At 41.5% G+C, this 22992-nt stretch overlaps 1 protein-coding gene across 5 annotated transcripts in view; it reads left to right on the top strand.

The window, feature by feature from the left end:
• Positions 1–22992, top strand: part of LOC144821103 (uncharacterized) — a 551585-nt gene that overhangs the window by 210027 nt on the left and 318566 nt on the right. For all 5 annotated transcript variants that reach the window (XR_013608229.1, XR_013608235.1, XR_013608223.1 and 2 more), the window contains one exon: positions 12275–12383. Coding sequence is in view for 1 of the 5 variants with exons in the window: in XM_078677983.1 (XP_078534109.1) it covers positions 12275–12383 (109 nt within the window). In the remaining 4 variants the exon portion in view is untranslated. The remainder of the gene's footprint in view (positions 1–12274; positions 12384–22992) is intronic.

Genomic DNA, 22992 nt, shown 5'->3' with positions numbered 1-22992 from the left:
AACAAGACCCAATGACAATAATGTAAAAGATAAAATGCAATAAAAATTTTTTCACACCATGAGTTACTCTGTCAAACATTTATTGTATATACACATTGTTAAAAATTTCATTGTTACACAGTATAAAAACTTTTTCAAAAACATTTAATACATTTGAATGAACACAGTTAAAAAACAAAGAATCACAGGTCGACGCGGCGTTTCGGTTTCTTGGATTAGTACCTTCTTCAGGACAGATTCTACATCAAATTTAAAAATTTAAAAAGACAGAGTTACTGTAAGTTGCATTGGTGCAGTCTATTAAGTTTTCACAAGTTTATGATTAATCACAATTGTGGTTACTCCAATTACTCTTTAGGCATCTCTAGTACAAACACACATCTATTTTACCACAGTGTTTTCAGTTTACACACTATTACTATTATAAAATGTCTTATTTAAACATTATTTGCCCCTTGGAAACATTGAGTTGTGCGAACATATTAACCATATTCTTTCTGCCCATACACTTTGAACAAAACTAATACTGTTTACCTCTCTCATGGACTTGAGTGGTCCAATGCTTACGGAGCTTTAGATGAAAAAATTTTTTATTCATGCACTAAAGGTATTTGTAAATTTATTGCATACCTTAAAACCAGTGGAATAAATTCCCCACCGGACAACGTTTTCTGTTTACAATCTTGCAGCCGTCTTACTTATGGGCTTAATATTTGGTATTTCACCTTGGATAAAAAAATAAATATAGGCAAAGGATATTAACACCTCCATTTTTACATGAGGTGTCTGCATGTACAGGGTTGAAATGTCCCTGACTCCAAATTTTGTATATGAATATTAAAAATTTGATATATACCTTTTATTCACACTTGGTCTACTTTGTCTTTGACTACCAGGAGGAGCCACCGTATTTTGTCCTATTTGGGTTTCCTCAATGACCCTGGGAGATATTAGATTATTTGTTTAGTACTATATACCATTTAATTCAATACAGAATATGGCCTCTAGATGTTTGCTTATTAGTGGCTGATTTGTAACTCACCAAAAAAGTGTTTCTGCTTATTGCAGTTCCTTGAGCGTTCTGATTCTCAGTTCCTTTTATGGATATCAGGGTTCGTGGCTGTATTGAAAAATAAAGAAAGCTTTCTTTGTATCTTAGTGAATTTGCGCATGTTTCTCGTTTAGTTGCTCCCAAATGGGAATCTATTCTTATACATGCTCTCAATTTATAGTTGTCCATACAGGCATTTAATAGGAAAAGCCATTTACTTGTCTTCCTCAATTATGGCAATTTTTCTTCAGTTATTACCAGTCTGGGAATTTCTTTACAATAAAAGTATCAATATTTACAATTCTTCCTAATTTTTCATTATAATTCCTTATTCCTTTCTTAAAAAAGGGGGTTTAAAGTTCGCCTACCCTATTAGTGATCCTTACCTTTTAATTAGCAATCGGCCTCCCTGCTCCTTGGTCCTGGCAGTCTATTCTGGCATTTCTCCTTCGGTCTGCTCCGATCCGGTAACAAGAACTGAATGTGTGTCCTAGCGCGATGTTCTTATATTAGGCGCGCTTTAATTGGGTTAATATGTCCCCTTCCGTAATTGGTTGCCTACCGGCCAATAAGAGTCAGGTCGCCTAAGCAACCGAATGCTTTTCCCCGATACCGATCCGGCACCATTCTATTATATTTATTGTTTCTTATGATCTGGTTGCAAGATTATAAGAAAAACTAACGCGGTTTTCTTCACCTCTTAGTTTTAGCTTATGTGTTTTCCTTGACGGAGTAAGATGTTTATTCAGAGTGTTTCCGTGTGGAAACACTATCATGCTGATTGGTTCTATATAGGCCAATCAGGGTGAGGTTACCTCGACAACCAGATGCCACTCGATGAGTTAATGTAAAACGCGCTAACAACCTTGCAACGCTATCAGAAAAAATAGTAAAAGGCAAAAGGATTGCAGAGTCCGCGTGAAAGCAGCAAACATTTGGTTGGCTACACCACGCAAATTCCCTTAATCGAGTACTTAGATGCGAACGTTAACGCGTAAAATTACCGAACAATCCTGCAACTAAAAGCTAATATTACGAGTCAATGAAAAACGCGCTAGCAACCCTGTAATGCTATCATACAAAATTGTAAACAAAGCGGAAGACAGATGGATTGCCGAGTCCGTATTGAAAACGGCAAGCATCTGGTTGTCGAGGTAACCTCACCCTGATTGGCCTATATAGAACCAATCAGCATGATAGTGTTTCCACACGGAAACACTCTGAATAAACATCTTACTCCGTCAAGGAAAACACATAAGCTAAAACTAAGAGGTGAAGAAAACCGCGTTAGTTTTTCTTATAATCTTGCAACCAGATCATAAGAAACAATAAATATAATAGAATGGTGCCGGATCGGTATCGGGGAAAAGCATTCGGTTGCTTAGGCGACCTGACTCTTATTGGCCGGTAGGCAACCAATTACGGAAGGGGACATATTAACCCAATTAAAGCGCGCCTAATATAAGAACATCGCGCTAGGACACACATTCAGTTCTTGTTACCGGATCGGAGCAGACCGAAGGAGAAATGCCAGAATAGACTGCCAGGACCAAGGAGCAGGGAGGCCGATTGCTAATTAAAAGGTAAGGATCACTAATAGGGTAGGCGAACTTTAAACCCCCTTTTTTAAGAAAGGAATAAGGAATTATAATGAAAAATTAGGAAGAATTGTAAATATTGATACTTTTATTGTAAAGAAATTCCCAGACTGGTAATAACTGAAGAAAAATTGCCATAATTGAGGAAGACAAGTAAATGGCTTTTCCTATTAAATGCCTGTATGGACAACTATAAATTGAGAGCATGTATAAGAATAGATTCCCATTTGGGAGCAACTAAACGAGAAACATGCGCAAATTCACTAAGATACAAAGAAAGCTTTCTTTATTTTTCAATACAGCCACGAACCCTGATATCCATAAAAGGAACTGAGAATCAGAACGCTCAAGGAACTGCAATAAGCAGAAACACTTTTTTGGTGAGTTACAAATCAGCCACTAATAAGCAAACATCTAGAGGCCATATTCTGTATTGAATTAAATGGTATATAGTACTAAACAAATAATCTAATATCTCCCAGGGTCATTGAGGAAACCCAAATAGGACAAAATACGGTGGCTCCTCCTGGTAGTCAAAGACAAAGTAGACCAAGTGTGAATAAAAGGTATATATCAAATTTTTAATATTCATATACAAAATTTGGAGTCAGGGACATTTCAACCCTGTACATGCAGAACACCTCATGTAAAAATGGAGGTGTTAATATCCTTTGCCTATATTTATTTTTTTATCCAAGGTGAAATACCAAATATTAAGCCCATAAGTAAGACGGCTGCAAGATTGTAAACAGAAAACGTTGTCCGGTGGGGAATTTATTCCACTGGTTTTAAGGTATGCAATAAATTTACAAATACCTTTAGTGCATGAATAAAAATTTTTTTCATCTAAAGCTCCGTAAGCATTGGACCACTCAAGTCCATGAGAGAGGTAAACAGTATTAGTTTTGTTCAAAGTGTATGGGCAGAAAGAATATGGTTAATATGTTCGCACAACTCAATGTTTCCAAGGGGCAAATAATGTTTAAATAAGACATTTTATAATAGTAATAGTGTGTAAACTGAAAACACTGTGGTAAAATAGATGTGTGTTTGTACTAGAGATGCCTAAAGAGTAATTGGAGTAACCACAATTGTGATTAATCATAAACTTGTGAAAACTTAATAGACTGCACCAATGCAACTTACAGTAACTCTGTCTTTTTAAATTTTTAAATTTGATGTAGAATCTGTCCTGAAGAAGGTACTAATCCAAGAAACCGAAACGCCGCGTCGACCTGTGATTCTTTGTTTTTTAACTGTGTTCATTCAAATGTATTAAATGTTTTTGAAAAAGTTTTTGTACTGTGTAACAATGAAATTTTTAACAATGTGTATATACAATAAATGTTTGACAGAGTAACTCATGGTGTGAAAAATTTTTTATTGCATTTTATCTTTTACATTATTGTCATTGGGTCTTGTTTATTCTTTTTGTTTAACAACCAAATATTGTGCTCATGGTGGGGAATACGTAATAACTGCAGTTTGAACAAGGGTATATAACAATCATCTCCTTCTGTATTTGGCATCTTTAGTGATATAAGCAAGTAGTTGGTCTTACCATACACTTATAGAAGTTGAGTACAAATCATTGTAACTTTACCTCTCCCGCCATATTAAAGGCATGCTTCGTAAATACTTTTATTTTAGAATGAAATGTTCACCCTAGAATTTAAGAACCAGGAGTGAAACTCAGTCTAAGACTGCTCTCTCGCGGGGACATCCCTGTCTTTTAAGATTCATTATCCCCCCAGTCCCCTATAAGCCTGTGCGGGGTCCTCCTTTACTTTTTAACTTAAATACTCGGCTTGTAAGCTGAGGAGGTTTTGTCTTATATATGCTAATTAACATAGCGGTATAAAATTGAAAAAATACCCCGAGATTTAATATAATAAACACATTAATTATTCCCAATATGGAGGGCATAAAAACATACAGCTTCTCGGAAGATCAGTTTGATAGACTAATAAATAAGAGATCGCGGAATACCACCACAATTAGACTGGATAAAACAGACGAGGAACAGTGGGAGAAACTCTGGAACCTCAAAAAGAAAGTGATAAGAGCAGAATTACACGCAGAGTTCCTGGTGGAATACTGCAAGAGTGGTATTATCCCAAAGGGTCTACAAGTGACAAATGAACCGGGGATTTTTATCACAGATAAAAAATTCATAGACAAATGGACCTTGGTGGCAAATAGATGCAGTAGAGACTGGATCTTACTGATTATAGAGACAGCAGAGGAATTTATATTCATTGAAAAAAAGGAGATTGAAGCACTAGAGAGTCAACTAAGGGACAGTAATGCTTTGGAAGATGCAAAGGCGAAATTAAAAGAAATTCAAAATGATGTTGATAGTTACAGTGAATATCTAATTAAAAAGAAAAGCAATAAACTAAAAAAGGATATTGAAAACTATAATCCAGAAATTGTTTATCCATATCTTCAAAAAGATTTTTATGATCGTCCCAAAGAAAACTTCCAACCCCGCAGACAGTGGCAGAATCAACCTAGAAATCAATCTAGGAAACGTGTAAGATTCTTTGATTCCTCTTACAGTAGTACTGACTCAGAGGGTGAACCTGCAAACGATAGACAACAACAGGATGGTGAAATAAATAAACAACAACAGACAACAAAAGAGGGTCTAGTTTTTTTAGAGAGGCGAAATCAGATGTTTGGTCAACCAAGGGGGAGGGGAAGGGGCAGAAACAATTACAATCAGACACAATACACTCAAGCCCAGAACCCTCAACGTCCTCGGACTCGGAGCCAAAAACAATGGGATTAAGCTCCATGAACGAAAAATTAACAGTTATCAACCTATCAGACCACCAACTGACCCCAACAGAGATAAAACTCTTTGAAAAAGGATTAGGTTATGCCATATGTTCCCATGTAGACAGATATACCCTGGAAAGGGATTTACAGAGCTTTTTCCGCAAAATAAGACTCCAGATCTTTTTTGATGGTAAAGATAAAATGGTGCGTCAAAACAAATCTGGTCTAAAAAACAAATCCACATGGGTTCCTCCTATTAACACTGTACATAAGGATGTAGAGGCCTTTGAAAGGTCAGTGGACAAAAGCATAGATAATCTTCTTAATCAAAGAAACTGGACATCATACAATCTCAGTAGAGAGGAGAAGGAGGCACTAGAAGAGCTTGAGAAAAACAGCGCCCTAATAGTCAAACCAGCTGACAAGGGAGGAAGTATTGTTCTTATGAACAGCAGTGATTACGATAAGAGGATGTTGAAACTATTAAATAATAGTGACCATTATAAGAAATCCAACAGAGAAGAATGGCAAACCCTAAAGATAGAAATAGAGAGGATGTTGAGGCTAGCGAAAGAAGAGGACATTATATGTGAAGAAGAATTCGCATTTATGCTAAATAAGGACCCTTTAATCCCAGCACTGTATGGCCTCCCCAAGGTGCACAAAAACATTAGTGATCCTCCAATGAGACCTATAGTCTCATGCATAGGGTCCTTGACTGAGCCTTTGAGCAAGTACGTCGAAATTTTCTTGCAACCTCGTGTGCAACAACAGAAAGCATACATTAAGGACACCACCTCAATGATTAAGAGAGTAGAGAACTTAAGCTTCAATCCAGAGTCACAGATATTGGTGACTCTGGACATTGAAGCCTTATACACCAATATCCCTCAAGACAGCACAATTAATATTATGGAGGAGATACTAGGAGAGGGTGAACAGGATCTAACAGATCACCAAACCTTTATAATTGAGTGCATTACGATCATTCTCAAGAATAACATTTTTCTATACAGGGATAGTCTCTTTAGACAGACCAAGGGGACCAGCATGGGGGCTACCTGTGCCCCCAGCCTGGCATGTCTTTATGTTTCTAAATTCGAGGAGAAGCATGTCTACAATGTAGCTGCCCCATTCTATGAAAACATCTCGGAGTGGGGTCGCTACATTGATGACATTTTCTTCATATGGACAGGTGAAATGGATAACTTGAATGAATTTTTGATATGGTTAAACCTGGGAGATGCGAACTTAAAATTCACATCCCATATCAGTAGGACCCAAGTTGAATTTCTGGACATCCTTATCAAACATCAAGAAGGGAGACTAACAGTAGAACTATATACCAAACCAGCCGATAGAAACAGCATGCTCCATTATAAAAGCAACCATCCACCATCACAGAAAAATAACATCCCCTTTGGTCAGTTCCTTCGTTTAAGAAGGAACTGTACCTCAATGGCAGATTACGAAAACCATGCCAACAGACTAAAAGAAAAATTCTTGGAAAGGGGCTATCCGAGGAGAATGGTTAAACATTCTTACAAAAGGGCCAAATATTTTAATAGGGAAAATCTGTTCAAAGAGGAACACAATAATCAACAGAAAGAACAACCAATCATGTTCGTGACCAACTTCTCCCAAGTGAGCTTTAAAGTAAAAAACATAATAAATAGGAATTGGCACCTGATCTCAGACAAGACACAGGTACCTATGCCCAAACCTATGATCTCATATAGGAGAAACAGAACAATTAGGAACTCACTTGTACATACATACAAGGAGCCCCACAGGAATGTGCAAACCACCATAGATGGCAAGCCGTTACCAACAGGAACCTACCCATGTGCAGGTTGTGTCAATTGTGGCAATATAATTAAAGGAAGCACGATCACAGTGAATGACAAAACAATTAAGATTAGGAGTTTCATTAATTGTAGAACCACTAACGCAATCTACCTCATTCAATGCCCTTGCAATAGACCATATGTAGGTGAAACGTCTAGGGAACTTAGGCTCCGTCTCAATGAGCACCGCTCCGCCATTAGGACTAACAAAATTGGAGCCCCCCTGACGGAACACTGGAGAGAAGCAGGCCATAAAATTGAGGATTTAAAATGGTGTGGTCTAGAAAGAATAAGTGAGAGTACCAGAGGTGGAAATCAGAATAACAAAAGAAAAAAAAGGGAACAATTCTTTATGTCAACCTTGAATAGTGTCAGGTGTGGCCTAAACTCCAAGGAAGATTGGGAGAGAATTATCCAAGGATAAGACTGGACAGGGTCACAAGATCTGAATAAAACTTGTGTTCCCCTGACTTTACTATCCATTTCTCCTCAAAGGATAAGTACAGGGGGAAGTTATTTTGTGTAAGTTCCGTGTTCGGAATGTATCCCTCACGTTAACACTAAAAGCCAACACGAGGAGGCAATGAAAAACGCGCCAGCATCCTTGCTATTCCATCAGATAAAATTGTAAATGTAACATAAGGCAAATAGACTGCCGATTCCGCATTAAAAGCGGCAAACGTTTGGTGGTCAAGGCAACCTCACCCTGATTGGCTCCTAGAGAACCAATCGGTATGGGAGTGTCTCCTCACAGAAGCACTCTGAATAGACATCAAACCCCGCCACGAAAATCATAAAGATGCGAAGAAAAACGCTTTAGATTACCCAACAATCCTGCAACTAAAAGCCACTCGATGAGTTAATGTAAAACGCGCTAACAACCTTGCAACGCTATCAGAAAAAATAGTAAAAGGCAAAAGGATTGCAGAGTCCGCGTGAAAGCAGCAAACATTTGGTTGGCTACACCACGCAAATTCCCTTAATCGAGTACTTAGATGCGAACGTTAACGCGTAAAATTACCGAACAATCCTGCAACTAAAAGCTAATATTACGAGTCAATGAAAAACGCGCTAGCAACCCTGTAATGCTATCATACAAAATTGTAAACAAAGCGGAAGACAGATGGATTGCCGAGTCCGTATTGAAAACGGCAAGCATCTGGTTGTCGAGGTAACCTCACCCTGATTGGCCTATATAGAACCAATCAGCATGATAGTGTTTCCACACGGAAACACTCTGAATAAACATCTTACTCCGTCAAGGAAAACACATAAGCTAAAACTAAGAGGTGAAGAAAACCGCGTTAGTTTTTCTTATAATCTTGCAACCAGATCATAAGAAACAATAAATATAATAGAATGGTGCCGGATCGGTATCGGGGAAAAGCATTCGGTTGCTTAGGCGACCTGACTCTTATTGGCCGGTAGGCAACCAATTACGGAAGGGGACATATTAACCCAATTAAAGCGCGCCTAATATAAGAACATCGCGCTAGGACACACATTCAGTTCTTGTTACCGGATCGGAGCAGACCGAAGGAGAAATGCCAGAATAGACTGCCAGGACCAAGGAGCAGGGAGGCCGATTGCTAATTAAAAGGTAAGGATCACTAATAGGGTAGGCGAACTTTAAACCCCCTTTTTTAAGAAAGGAATAAGGAATTATAATGAAAAATTAGGAAGAATTGTAAATATTGATACTTTTATTGTAAAGAAATTCCCAGACTGGTAATAACTGAAGAAAAATTGCCATAATTGAGGAAGACAAGTAAATGGCTTTTCCTATTAAATGCCTGTATGGACAACTATAAATTGAGAGCATGTATAAGAATAGATTCCCATTTGGGAGCAACTAAACGAGAAACATGCGCAAATTCACTAAGATACAAAGAAAGCTTTCTTTATTTTTCAATACAGCCACGAACCCTGATATCCATAAAAGGAACTGAGAATCAGAACGCTCAAGGAACTGCAATAAGCAGAAACACTTTTTTGGTGAGTTACAAATCAGCCACTAATAAGCAAACATCTAGAGGCCATATTCTGTATTGAATTAAATGGTATATAGTACTAAACAAATAATCTAATATCTCCCAGGGTCATTGAGGAAACCCAAATAGGACAAAATACGGTGGCTCCTCCTGGTAGTCAAAGACAAAGTAGACCAAGTGTGAATAAAAGGTATATATCAAATTTTTAATATTCATATACAAAATTTGGAGTCAGGGACATTTCAACCCTGTACATGCAGACACCTCATGTAAAAATGGAGGTGTTAATATCCTTTGCCTATATTTATTTTTTTATCCAAGGTGAAATACCAAATATTAAGCCCATAAGTAAGACGGCTGCAAGATTGTAAACAGAAAACGTTGTCCGGTGGGGAATTTATTCCACTGGTTTTAAGGTATGCAATAAATTTACAAATACCTTTAGTGCATGAATAAAAATTTTTTTCATCTAAAGCTCCGTAAGCATTGGACCACTCAAGTCCATGAGAGAGGTAAACAGTATTAGTTTTGTTCAAAGTGTATGGGCAGAAAGAATATGGTTAATATGTTCGCACAACTCAATGTTTCCAAGGGGCAAATAATGTTTAAATAAGACATTTTATAATAGTAATAGTGTGTAAACTGAAAACACTGTGGTAAAATAGATGTGTGTTTGTACTAGAGATGCCTAAAGAGTAATTGGAGTAACCACAATTGTGATTAATCATAAACTTGTGAAAACTTAATAGACTGCACCAATGCAACTTACAGTAACTCTGTCTTTTTAAATTTTTAAATTTGATGTAGAATCTGTCCTGAAGAAGGTACTAATCCAAGAAACCGAAACGCCGCGTCGACCTGTGATTCTTTGTTTTTTAACTGTGTTCATTCAAATGTATTAAATGTTTTTGAAAAAGTTTTTATACTGTGTAACAATGAAATTTTTAACAATGTGTATATACAATAAATGTTTGACAGAGTAACTCATGGTGTGAAAATTTTTTTATTGCATTTTATCTTTTACATTATTGTCATTGGGTCTTGTTTATTCTTTTTGTTTAACAACCAAATATTGTGCTCATGGTGGGGAATACGTAATAACTGCAGTTTGAACAAGGGTATATAACAATCATCTCCTTCTGTATTTGGCATCTTTAGTGATATAAGCAAGTAGTTGGTCTTACCATACACTTATAGAAGTTGAGTACAAATCATTGTAACTTTACCTCTCCCGCCATATTAAAGGCATGCTTCGTAAATACTTTTATTTTAGAATGAAATGTTCACCCTAGAATTTAAGAACCAGGAGTGAAACTCAGTCTAAGACTGCTCTCTCGCGGGGACATCCCTGTCTTTTAAGGTATACTAATGTAAGCATTTCTCCCTAGAAACACTCTTGATTGTGGGTTTAAGTAATTCCCTTTTCCTACAGCTTGACAGTTACACGAAATGAATGTCCACAATGTAGTGGTAAAGCTCTGGTTTAGGGGTTACTTTTTGTTAAAACCTCCTGAACCTCCATCTCTCCCTTCATTCTCTGCTCAACCTGCCCTTCTGTACTTGGCCTTTCCATCCTACCTTCTCTCTTCCTTCCTCCTTTCCTCTCCCATCCCCTACCCCTCTTCTCCTCTCCTCCTCTGCCGGTCACCCTCCCCAGCCCAGCCCAGCCCGCCCCTCCTCTCCTTAGCTCCACTTGCTTCATGTACTCTCCTCCCCTTCTCTACCCTTCCCACTACCCTCCTCTCCTCCCCTCCCCTCAATTCTCCTCTCTCTACTCTTCTCTCTCTTCTCTCCTTCTCCTCCCTCCCCTCCCCTCCTCAGCTCTCCTCTCCTTCTCTTCCCTCCCTTTCTTCCCGTTTCCAGAAGGGGCCCTGGCACTCGTCTCGCAGGCCTCAGTCAGTTTTCCAGGCCTTATCTTCAGAGGTGCGAGCCGGCAATTAGTCTGCGTGAGAGTTTTTATGAAGGACAACATAAATAGAATAACTTCAAGTGTGAAGTTATTCTATTTATGTTGTCCTTCATAAAAACTGTAGGTTTTGTGAAGTTATTGCAAGATAGAAAAGTTGAGGTGGTCACAGTGACGACGTGACACACACCAGCACATGGTCTAGCGTGACTGTGTGCGCGCCGGTGACATGGCTTTACTGCGCCTGGGGGGGCACAGTTAGTATTCGCCCTGATCGCCCATCAGGGCCTTTCTGTCCCATATTGACCCTCGGCTCCAGGGGAGAGGGCGGGGCCTCGCCCCAGTCACCGGGAGGGTCTCCAGCGGGGAGCCAGGCGTGGGAGGGGCACTTCAAAGCCCTTCACAGTGAGCTGCTAATGCCCCATTAAGCTGCCCCATTAAGCCCGGAAAGTTATTCTTTTGTGTCCTTCCCGCCCGCCCCAATAAACAATGTAAGTGGGCCCCCAGGATATAGCGGCTTTTGGAAAAATGCAGCGATTTCAACAAAAGTGCCAATTTCGCGGGCACTTTTGTAAAAATCGCGGCATTTTTACGAAAGTGCCGATTTCGCGGCAAATCGCGAAATCGCGATATCCTGGAGGGTCTGATTATCATACATGTTTTTGTAAAAATTACTTAAAGTCAGATTGTCTGTTAAAATTTTAACAGATCCTATTGTAAGGTGAACAGATATGCCCGTTCCATAGGGACATTTAAGAAACTATTACGAGGTAGAGAAATTTCAATTCAGCCAGCCATTTATGGACTGGGATCAGAGATAAAGGGATGAGGCCATGCCCAACATTACAAATACCCAGGACAGCAGCAAACCCACTGAATATTTGACCAATGAGGTCCTCCCCAGTCTTAAATTATGTTATCGCCACACAGTCATTAAATGTTTTATCATAAAGTCAAATTTCATATCTCATTCACTTTATTGTGTAAAATTGAACATTTGAAAAAAATAATTTGTAGCACGTATAACTAATGAAGTTGTCCTAATAATTTTTTCATAAGGTAATTTTTGTCATGTTTTTATATTATTCATTTTTCAGGAAGGAAATTGAAGCTGTGTATACCACTCCTGTCAATATATCAATTTTAAATGACCTAATATTGGATCCAATGGAACAGGAGAGACTTGGAATTCATAAACATAACAAGGCAAGTAAAACATTTTTTATGTTTAGTGCATTCCCACCATTTGTTGGGTCCCACTCTGCTTTATATAATACAGTTGATTGGTAGTAGTGGTAACATGATTAAAGTAACAAACATGTCTCCAAGTTCCAGTTTTGAACCTCTAGAAAAATGGCACACTACAGTGAATATTTTTCGTATTTGTGTGCCTGGAATGTGCTGGCATACACATGTTGAGAAACAATTGTTGCCAAGTTTGATTGAGACAACAACATTTGGGCCCAAGTCTCTTCCAATTTTTTTTTAATTTAAGTTAATTATAAAATGTATTCACACATCTGGAGAAATATTAGTGAACATAAGAAAAGCAAAACAGCAAAAAAGGATAGTTGCTTAAAAATGTTGTTGTACTAAAACTGAAAATACAAACTAAAATGCTCACTGACCCTTAAATGTTTTCACAATGGACCTTCTATTTTGGGATTGAAAAGTATCTAGTAGTTAAAGATACCTAAAACAAATAAAAAGTCAATTGGTGGTGTATCATAACACATGGGAAAACCTCCCTGACAATCAGAATCGCAATACACCTAACGGTTAGGCATTAAAAGGGCACTTTGTGTCTGTTATTAGCATTATTAATTTTGCTCGCATTTGGCCTGGTTATCTTGTGCAGCTTATTTTTTCTTTTTTACCAGATAGTTTCCATGAAATCAGTATTTAAAAAAATATTACTAGCATCCACCTCTTTATCCAGGTCTGTGAAAAGAATAAAAAGTTCTGAAATCCCACTTAAAAGGTCTCTGTGGGTTAGAAGAAATACAAGTTCTTTGTAGTTTTTGATTAGCTGCATATGGAATATATTAGACCGATCCAGCTTCTTCTCTAATTTCTTACAAAATTCCTTAAATCGTTTGTGGATTAACTTTAGTCAAAATATAGCAAGGTGAAAAAAGCAGTCCAGTCCAAAAAGCTTGCCTTTTGACAAGTAAATGTTACCCAAACCCACTAGGTTTGTATTTCATTAGACACTTGTAGATACTTAAAACACTTTTTTGTTTCAAATTGTGTACCAAGCCTGTATGTCTGAAACCTAAAGTAGAGTGTCATCAACGAGCCACCCCTGTGTCAACACCCTCTTTTTGTGGGCACGTCTCTCAAAGATAGCTGATTTTGATTATCAGTCTCCCCAATTAGAATATGTGCTTGTGTGTTAATGACTATATTTTTGACGTTATGAGACACAGATTCTTATATAATTTGTATTGTATTTGGTACAAAATTAAAGCACAATATGACAGTACATATGATTACAATAAAATGGACAATGTCAGCTGGGAAACAGTCGGAACACCAAGGTCTTAACCACGTGTGTTTTGACTACGCAAGCGCCACCACCCTTGCCTTAACCACGCATATGCCGTTACCACCCATATGCTTTGCTAAAGCAGTGAGTTGCTGACTAGACGGAAGCAGCAAGACACCAGGAAGAGACACTGAGTTAAGTCGGGCTGGGGTGGTAGTTTTCAGGGCTTGGGTAGGTCTGGGTGCTGGGGTTAGGGTCATTTTAGTGACAGCGGGAGTTGGGGTAGTACATGTAAAGGGGCAGGGCTTTAGGCCTTCGGGAAGGGGGAAGGTAATGGGTAGTCCGGGTGGATTTGAGGGCTGGGGCAGGCCTGTCTCAGAGCAGTGGAAGAGGTTGATGTAGTTTAAGGGACAGCATGAGGGTGGGGGGGTTCAGGGTAGTGTAAGTAAAGGGTCAGGGATTTAGGCCTTAGAACTGGTAGGGAAATGAGTAGAGTCAGTGCGGGGCTGGGGGGGTCGGTGTAGTGTTCGTAAAGGGGCAGGGTTTTAGGGACAGCACTGGTTGAGGATGTCGTCGGGGCAGTGCTTCGGGGTAATGGCGACCTTAGTCACAAATACCCCTTTACCATTCATGCCTATACCACGAAATTGCATGGTTAAAGGCATGCGTGGTTAAGACGCATTCCTGGTTTGGCCTGCGCGGTAGAGGCACGCATGGTTTAACCATGTGTGCCTCTATCATACAACTATTTCCGCTTGCACTCTAGAACCATCGCACTACCTGTAAAACTTTCCCCAATTTCATGAAATAGCAAACCGTCTAAACAACCAAAGAAACTATAACAGTCAGCATTGGCAGCAGGTAACTATTCCAACATTTCTGCGATTTTAGAGAACCCCAGTACACATACAGCGCACAGAGGTAGGGTTGGGGTGAACGGAGCATATTGGAGTGGCAAAGAGGATCGGGGGAGAGGGGAGGGGGCAAGCGGGACCATCCTAGATTATCCAGTGCGCCATCAGCACCAATCAATGACCCACCCGTATCACTCATCGTTCCGAATCCAGCCATTAATCCAGCACCCTAAATTCTCCACAGGAAAGTCTTTGGTCCTACGTTCTGGGAAAAAGGTGCACAGCCCTCGACCGGCTGGTCCACCTGCCCCAGACTATCTAGCATATCATCCCCTTTTGTATCGCTTTGTTCGCCCTAAGTGTAGCAGGGTATACTCAGACGTGAGTCCCTTGCTCACTTGGCCACTGGATTCAAGACAGCCTGGCTGATGAGGATTATGAATCCGAAACCGGTCCCAGGATGCTTGTTTCCGGTCCATGGAAGACCTGGCTTGGCAGTTCGGGCTGGACTGTTCCCAGGAGGCACAGGGTCAGACTGATTTGCATATAGCCATGTCTGAAATGGGGTGGCTGAGTGGGCTAAAGAATGGTGATGGATTAAACCCAGATCAGTTGACTGGGGGTGAGTGTTTGATTTGCTCAAACGCTCCGTCCATCATCCCCTTTTGTATCGCTTTGTTCGCCCTAAGTGTGGCAGGGTATACTCAGACGTGAGTCCCTTGCTTACTTGGCCACTGGATTCAAGATAGCATGGCTGATGAGGATTATGAATCCGAAACCGGTCCCAGGATGCTTGTTTCCGGTCCATGGAAGACATGGCTTGGCAGTTCGGGCTGAACTGTTCCCAGGAGGCACAGGGTCAGACTGATTTGCATATAGCGATGTCTGAAATGGGGTGGCTGAGTGGGCTAAAGAATGGTGATGGATTAAACCCAGATCAGTTGACTGGGGGTGAGTGTTTGATTTGCTCAAACGCTCCGTCCATCATCCCCGTTTGTATCGCTTTGTTCGCCCTAAGTGTGGCAGGGTATACTCAGACGTGAGTCCCTTGCTCACTTGGCCACTGAATTCAAGATAGCCTGGCTGATGAGGATTATGAATCCGAAACCGGTCCCAGGATGCTTGTTTCCGGTCCATGGAAGACAGGGCTTGGCAGTTCCGGCTGGACTGTTCCCAGGAGGCACAGGGTCAGACTGATTTGCATATAGCCATGTCTGAAATGGGGTGGCTGAGTGGGCTAAAGAATGGTGATGGATTAAACCCAGATCAGTTGACTGGGGGTGAGTGTTTGATTTGCTCAAACGCTCCGTCCATCATCCCCTTTTGTATCGCAGACTATCTAGCATGTCATCCCATAGTTCCAAGTCTCGTTCAGTGTTATCATCCATGCATACTGCCCATAGTCTTTTCCCCACCAGGCCACATTCATGCATATCCTCCATCCATGTCTGAACCAGTTGCACAGCCGGCTGCATCCAGTGGATAACCACTCACTGCTTAGTGACCACCAGCCCCAAGAGACCAAATTGGAGATTTATCTTGGTGCCGCGTTTAGATGTAGGTATTACCCCCAAGTAGGCAGTGCCTGCCAGAGGGTTCCACAGGCACCCACGCGACCTCCCCTAGAACCTGTAGGATGTCAAATGGAGAAAGGACGCTGGAGCGAAACCACACCAAGGACATGTATCCGACCAAGCTCCATTGTGGGGTCATATTGGTTTGATGCATGCAATAGAACTGGTTGAGTTTGCACCTTGCAATGCTAGCCCCCCGTACTTGAGCAAACTCCCTCTTCCAGTCACTCTCTAAGAGCGGCACAGGCAAGCCTGCTTGCCACTTGTTCCGAATTCCTGTTGTGCCAACATTGCTCTTTCCTTTGAGAGCCTTGTGAATGCCCTAGATCAATCTCCAAGTCGTTCGTGGGTCCATCTGTAACTACAGTGCCTGGGATTCTGTGGACTCAGTGGGGAAGTCTGTTCAGATCTCACACAATGTACGGGATGCCTTAGGATATTGCAGAAACTAGCCTTAGGCCAAATAGATCCTGCTCCTCTCACACTGTAAGGAAAGTGCCATTGAGGTAAAAATCGCCAGCTGTGGTGCAGCCCACCTTCAAGCCATTGTGTCATGTTCATCATAGATTGAGTCTCTCGTGCTGGCTTTAGCCTTCAGAGGTGCAGCATTTTACCATAGGGTACTCAACATAACACACGAATCCCTGTGTGCGCCTAGGCCACTGCCACCTGCCTGACAATAAAAAAGGATGGTCATTTGGAATCTCCGGCCCCAGCATGAGGTGGTGTCGGAGATCTGCATTCGTTCCACACTCTTCCAGAAGGTGTTTTTGCTAGTGTGGGCCATCCACATACCACTGTGCCACAAGCTGCAGGAGTCCTACAAAATAGTATAATTGAAGGTCCGGCAGGCCCATGCCCCCCAACTCAAGATCTAATTTTAGAGTATCGAATTTAGCTGTACTCCTCTTGCCAGCCCACACTAGGGACACCAGAAGGCTATTTAATTTAGTAAAGACTGATTTCCTAACACTGTACATGGCGTTCTGTAGGCCGTTTTAACAGCGAGGCTAGAGAACCATTTTACTCAGTGCAAATCTGCTCATCACCAATAGGGTATGGTGCAGCCAAAAGTGGATTGACTCTTCTAAACTTCAATGACTCTAACCATATTGAACTGGTAGTGAGCCCATGGGGTATGTGCCACCTGGATTCCCAGGTAGCGAAATTGGTACTTTTCCCTCCTAATCTCAGTCGCTGGGAGGTAGGCTGGTTGTGCATACGCCAGTGCAACCTAGGGAAACCGCACATACTTCGGTTTGTTGACCCGGAGGACAGGCACCGCTCCGAACTATGTCATAATCTGTATTAGCACCCCAACCAATTGCTCCTGAGGAAGCCATAGACAAGCGCTTCATTGCATAAAGTGAGACAATGGGAGTGACGCAACCCTGCTAAACACCCCACTCGATCATGTTGCGGCAGAGCTGAATAGCCAGCGGCTCCATCGCTAAGAAGAGCGGTGCCGGGACATGCATCCCTGTCTTGTGCCTCTGTCAACAGAGGTAAGTGCTTGTGCTTCTCTCAATAGGGAAGCAAACTCAATGAGCTGGACGACGGACCGCTGAAAGGTTTCAAACACTCACCCCCAGCCACAGATCTGGGTTGAATCCATCATCGTTCTTTAGCTCACTTCGCCACCCGAGTTCAGATTCAGCCAAATGCAAATCATTCTTGACCCTATTCCTCATGGGAATAGTCCAGCCCGAACTGCCAAGCCAGGCCTTTACTGGACCGTAAACGAGCATCTTGGTACCGGTTATGGTGTAACAACCATCAGCCAGGCTTGCATGAATCCAGTGGCAAAGTGAACTAGGGACCCATGTCTGGGCATACCCTGCCAACTTAGAGTAAATAAAGCAAACACAAGGAGGTGTTGGACGGAGTGCTGAAACTTTTCAAATACTCAACCCCAGTCACAGATCTGGGTTTCTTCCACCACATCCCAGCACTCATTAGAGTTGCAAGTCATTACTGCCTCCACCAGCTCCCTCTCCACTTCACTTTCTGACCTCTGTAACTGTAAGTCCAACGTGCCATCCTGTCTGACCACCCCACTAGAGGAGGATCTGAAGACCTGATACTTATACTTATTACTAAAATTATATGATGCCCAATTCCCAAGATCATGAAAGTATTCTCCTCAGGAATACTATATCACTTTTGATTTGTTGTGTAGAATGTACAGTCCTCCTGAAAAATAAGCACGGCGAGGCAGTTAAAACACAAAATACATGAAGATTCAAGTATTACTTGGGTTAATTTGAATGAATTATTCTGACAGTTAAATTCTTAATAAGTGAATTAGGAGGCACCGCATTTGGCTTCCCATTCATTTTTTGAGGTTTTGAGGTTTAGATTTTCTTAGGGCACATTTTTTCATAGAAAAGATGCAAATGGAGCAAATATTCCCATGGGGCTAAGGAAATGCAAATATAGGTGAAGATATAGAATAGTGGGTGAGAACAGCAGGGATGGGAAGGCATGGCACCCAGTATTTTGGGGGATAGTATGACACTGGTTGTTTATATGTGGCTGTCACCACGAAAAGATTTTCAGGACGCTCATACAGTTTTGGGAACAGTCTGGCTGGGATAGGGGCGGGGTGAAGGCCTGAAACCCATGCATCGTTGGCAAGATAGCTCATCATGTTTAGGAGCCTACGTCAGCCATCTTTGTTCCCCCTGCAGTCACAGGTTCGAATTCCAGTGACTCACCTCTGCCTCACACCCTCCCAAGATTGATGAAATCAGAACCACTGTGTTGGAAACAAAATACACAAGTGATACCTCAGCTGCAAGGAGTTGCTTGCCGTGTATAAATGTTACGTACAAAAGAAAGTTATGTAAAGAGACGAAGGCCAAGATTTACTAAGCCTTTGCATTGCCATTGCGTCATGCAAAGCTGGTCAGGGTGGGATTTACTAAGCCACCCAAAGCCTTGAATGGCTTAGTAAATCTAGAGTAACACAAGGCAGCACAAAGCACTGCCTTGCGTTACGCTGTCCTGGGCAGGCATTTCATTGTGGAGCGCAGGTGTTCCCAAGCATCCACCTTTGGATTTTAGTGCTTTACCCAAATTTACAAAAGCTAGTAAACCTAGGAATGCATCAACATACTACGCCTTCCCAGGTGAGGCACAACAATGAGAAATGTCTGTATTTCACCTTGTTTTTTCCTCTTTCTATGTGTGCTGCATTCTGTAGCACATGTAGAAAGAGGAAAAAGCCTCAGAAGATTGTTTTTGTGCAGGGAGGTGTCCCTGCACTAAAACAATCCTAGATGTAACTCAGTCACCCTTGGGGCATGGCTCAAGGGTGCCTGCGTTGGGGATAGGCTGCACTCAGTGCACCAGCGATGGGAGAGGGCTGGATTGCTCCATATCTTAGTAGATATGGCGCATTCCTGCCCTTGTCTTGCTGTGTTGAATGGCTTGTTAGTAAATCTGCCCCGAAGTACATATTAAAGATACTGCTAGCCGACTCAGAGGTGAACACCCCATGTATAATCATGAAACCTTTAACCAATTGCAAAATCCTGATTATAGGACTTACACTGTGACTGGCAATAACATGCTATACCCTAGTCCATAGGCTGTTCTTTCATGTAATCTACTACATACTTCATATTCAACACACTTAACATCACAATGCAGTATATTTGTATCACATGACTATGGGGGCATGATTAGGGAAAAAACCAACTATTAAAAATACATATATATATATATATATATATATATATATATATATATATATATATATATATATATATATATATATATTATATATATTTATATACATAATCAGGACTCTATAAGATAGCTCTGGGGAATCGTGCATACACTGTAGAAATCAGTGTCATGTAAGCTGAAAGTCACAGTTTTTAATATTGGTAGCTCCACTCGGTCGATACAATGAGTAAGATGTAACTGAATAATAATAATTAACATCTGTTATCAATGTGAAAGACACGATAAATGGTAGATCTCATTATACGTTTTCATTCATTGTAGTTATTGGCATACAGCTAGCTACTTCAGAGTACCCTGCTCTTATAAAAGCACACAAACTACTGCCTCTGCCTATAGGTCATAATATTTCAATGTGACTTGTAATATCCAAGTTATATCTGCTTTGTGGTACGTTTACACAGTCATATTGAAGTGACAGACTGCTGATAAATATTAATCGAAAAAGATACCGTAACAAGAGGGACATACATTGCAACATTTAAGAACATCACAAGGCGTAAAAGTAGAAGTGCACAGTGTCAGACTGCTAAGTAGCAGCAGTCAAATTCCACCATTAGCTTGCCAGTGAGAACACGGGCCTTTGTCTTTCCCCTACTTGGATGAGTCTAGGAGCTGGGCTTAATATTGCCCCACGTCACCCAGGATAACTCTAAAATAGCCTCAAAATCAGTTGTGCAGTGCCTGCATGTTGCTGACTTGACTTTGTTTCTGCTCCAAGCATGCAAGTAATAGTTGACTAATAGTCGTACTTTTCTTTGACACAGCTGGGGATCTAATGCAGGTTGTAGCATTTAATACTGGGTACTCCCTCACCACGATCACCCCTCTGTAGCATGCCCACCCTGGCTGATGATCTCAATATCTTAGTATTGTCACTTAGTACTTCTTACAGGCAATTTGCTCCCATTCATACATACACTGCATGCAGGGGCCTGGAGACCTGACATAGATCATATATATCACTGAACAGAACCATCAGACTAGAAAAAATGATCTATAAATGCAAAGTCTAGCACTAACATAGTTGTGTCCTCATGATTTGCAGTAATAAGCCTGGAGGGCGAGACGTGCAGCTTTGGCCTGGGCTACGGGGAGGAGGTTACCTAATGATAGTCATTCACAGCACAGCATTCATGTCTGTATGTATTTCTGATTTGCTATTTCTGTACCACAGCCATAGCTGGCAGGCTAGCAATGGAGTGCCAAACACACCAAGGGGTGTAAAAATGTGCTGCCTTGTCAACATATATAATTTCAAAAAGGGGGTGGTGATTTTGTCCACCACAAGCGTGGAAGGGTATACTCAGATGTGAGTCCCTTGCTCATTGCACCATCAGGATTCAAGCAAGCCGGGCCGACGAGGCTGAAATGCCAGAAACCGGTCCCCGGTAGCTTGTTTCCTTCCCAGTATAAGAATTGGCTTGGTAGTTTGGTTTGCCCTGTTCCCATCATGCACTGGGACAGGAACAGACTAATTTGCATGTAGCCAGGTTCTGAGCTGGGATGGTGCAGTGAGCTAAAAAACGGTGATGGATCAAGCCCTGATCTTTGGACTGGGTAAGAGTGGTCTGCTTAATTCAGACACTCTGTTCATCACCACCCCCTTTTCTGAATCATTTTGTCCACCACAAGCGTGGAAGGGTATACTCAGATGTGAGTCCCTTGCTCATTGCACCATCAGGATTCAAGCAAGCCGGGCCGACGAGGCTGAAATGCCAGAAACCGGTCTCCGGTAGCTTGTTTCCTTCCCAGTATAAGAATTGGCTTGGTAGTTTGGTTTGCCCTGTTCCCATCATGCACTGGGACAGGAACAGACTAATTTGCATGTAGCCAGGTTCTGAGCTGGGATGGTGCAGTGAGTTAAAAAACGGTGATGGATCAAGCCCTGATCTTTGGACTGGGTAAGAGTGGTCTGCTTAATTCAGACACTCTGTTCATCACCACCCCCTTTTCTGAATCATTTTGTCCACCACAAGTGTGGAAGGGTATACTCAGATGTGAGTCCCTTGCTCATTGCACCATCAGGATTCAAGCAAGCCGGGCCAACGAGGCTGAAATGCCAGAAACCGGTCCCCGGTAGCTTGTTTCCTTCCCAGTATAGGAAATTGGCTTGGTAGTTTGGTTTGCCCTGTTCCCATCATGCACTGGGACAGGAACAGACTAATTTGCATGTAGCCAGGTTCTGAGCTGGGATGGTGCAGTGAGCTAAAAAACGGTGATGGATCAAGCCCTGATCTTTGGACTGGGTAAGAGTGGTCTGCTTAATTCAGACACTCTGTTCATCACCACCCCCTTTTCTGAATCATTTTGTCCACCACAAGCGTGGAAGGGTATACTCAGATGTGAGTCCCTTGCTCATTGCACCATCAGGATTCAAGCAAGCCGGGCCGACGAGGCTGAAATGCCAGAAACCGGTCCCCGGTAGCTTGTTTCCTTCCCAGTATAAGAATTGGCTTGTTAGTTTGGTTTGCCCTGTTCCCATCATGCACTGGGACAGGAACAGACTAATTTGCATGTAGCCAGGTTCTGAGCTGGGATGGTGCAGTGAGCTAAAAAACGGTGATGGATCAAGCCCTGATCTTTGGACTGGGTAAGAGTGGTCTGCTTAATTCAGACACTCTGTTCATCACCACCCCCTTTTCTGAATCATTTTGTCAACATATATAGCATTCTTAAAAATCCGTACTACCAAAAGGAAGAAAACTAAATTCAGCGTAAATAATGTAAATACATGTAGGCAGCCTTCCCATGAGCAAAATAGCCTCATGCTCTGAGACTGGTTGGAAATGCCTGTTTAATATCAAGATGCCAACGCTGTTCCAATGAGATTATGTAAGAAAGGAGAAGTAGGTTTGTGGCCTTCCATAAGCACTTGACGGATATGGCAGCTGTTTTAAGGACTTTTCTTTAGGATTCTAAAATGGATATACTTTCTGATATTTATCTATATGTATGAGTTTCACTTCATGGGCTTACTGGTCATACAGATTAACACAGTGTAATAAAACCAATAGTGTAGCCAGTTTGTCATGGGCCCTAAGAAAGGAAGCGGACCCCTGGCAGCTGTTTCAATTATAAAATACAACAGTAATCGTGGTTCAGTGGGCTCCTAAGGGTTCAGTCAACCCTGATGCCATTGCACCTGC

This window comes from Lissotriton helveticus, chromosome 1_1 (assembly GCF_964261635.1).
Source record: "Lissotriton helveticus chromosome 1_1, aLisHel1.1, whole genome shotgun sequence".
Taxonomy (NCBI): Eukaryota; Metazoa; Chordata; class Amphibia; order Caudata; family Salamandridae; genus Lissotriton; species Lissotriton helveticus.
The sequence above is the reverse complement of the archived record's forward strand: the minus strand, read 5'-3'. Positions and strand labels throughout refer to the sequence as shown.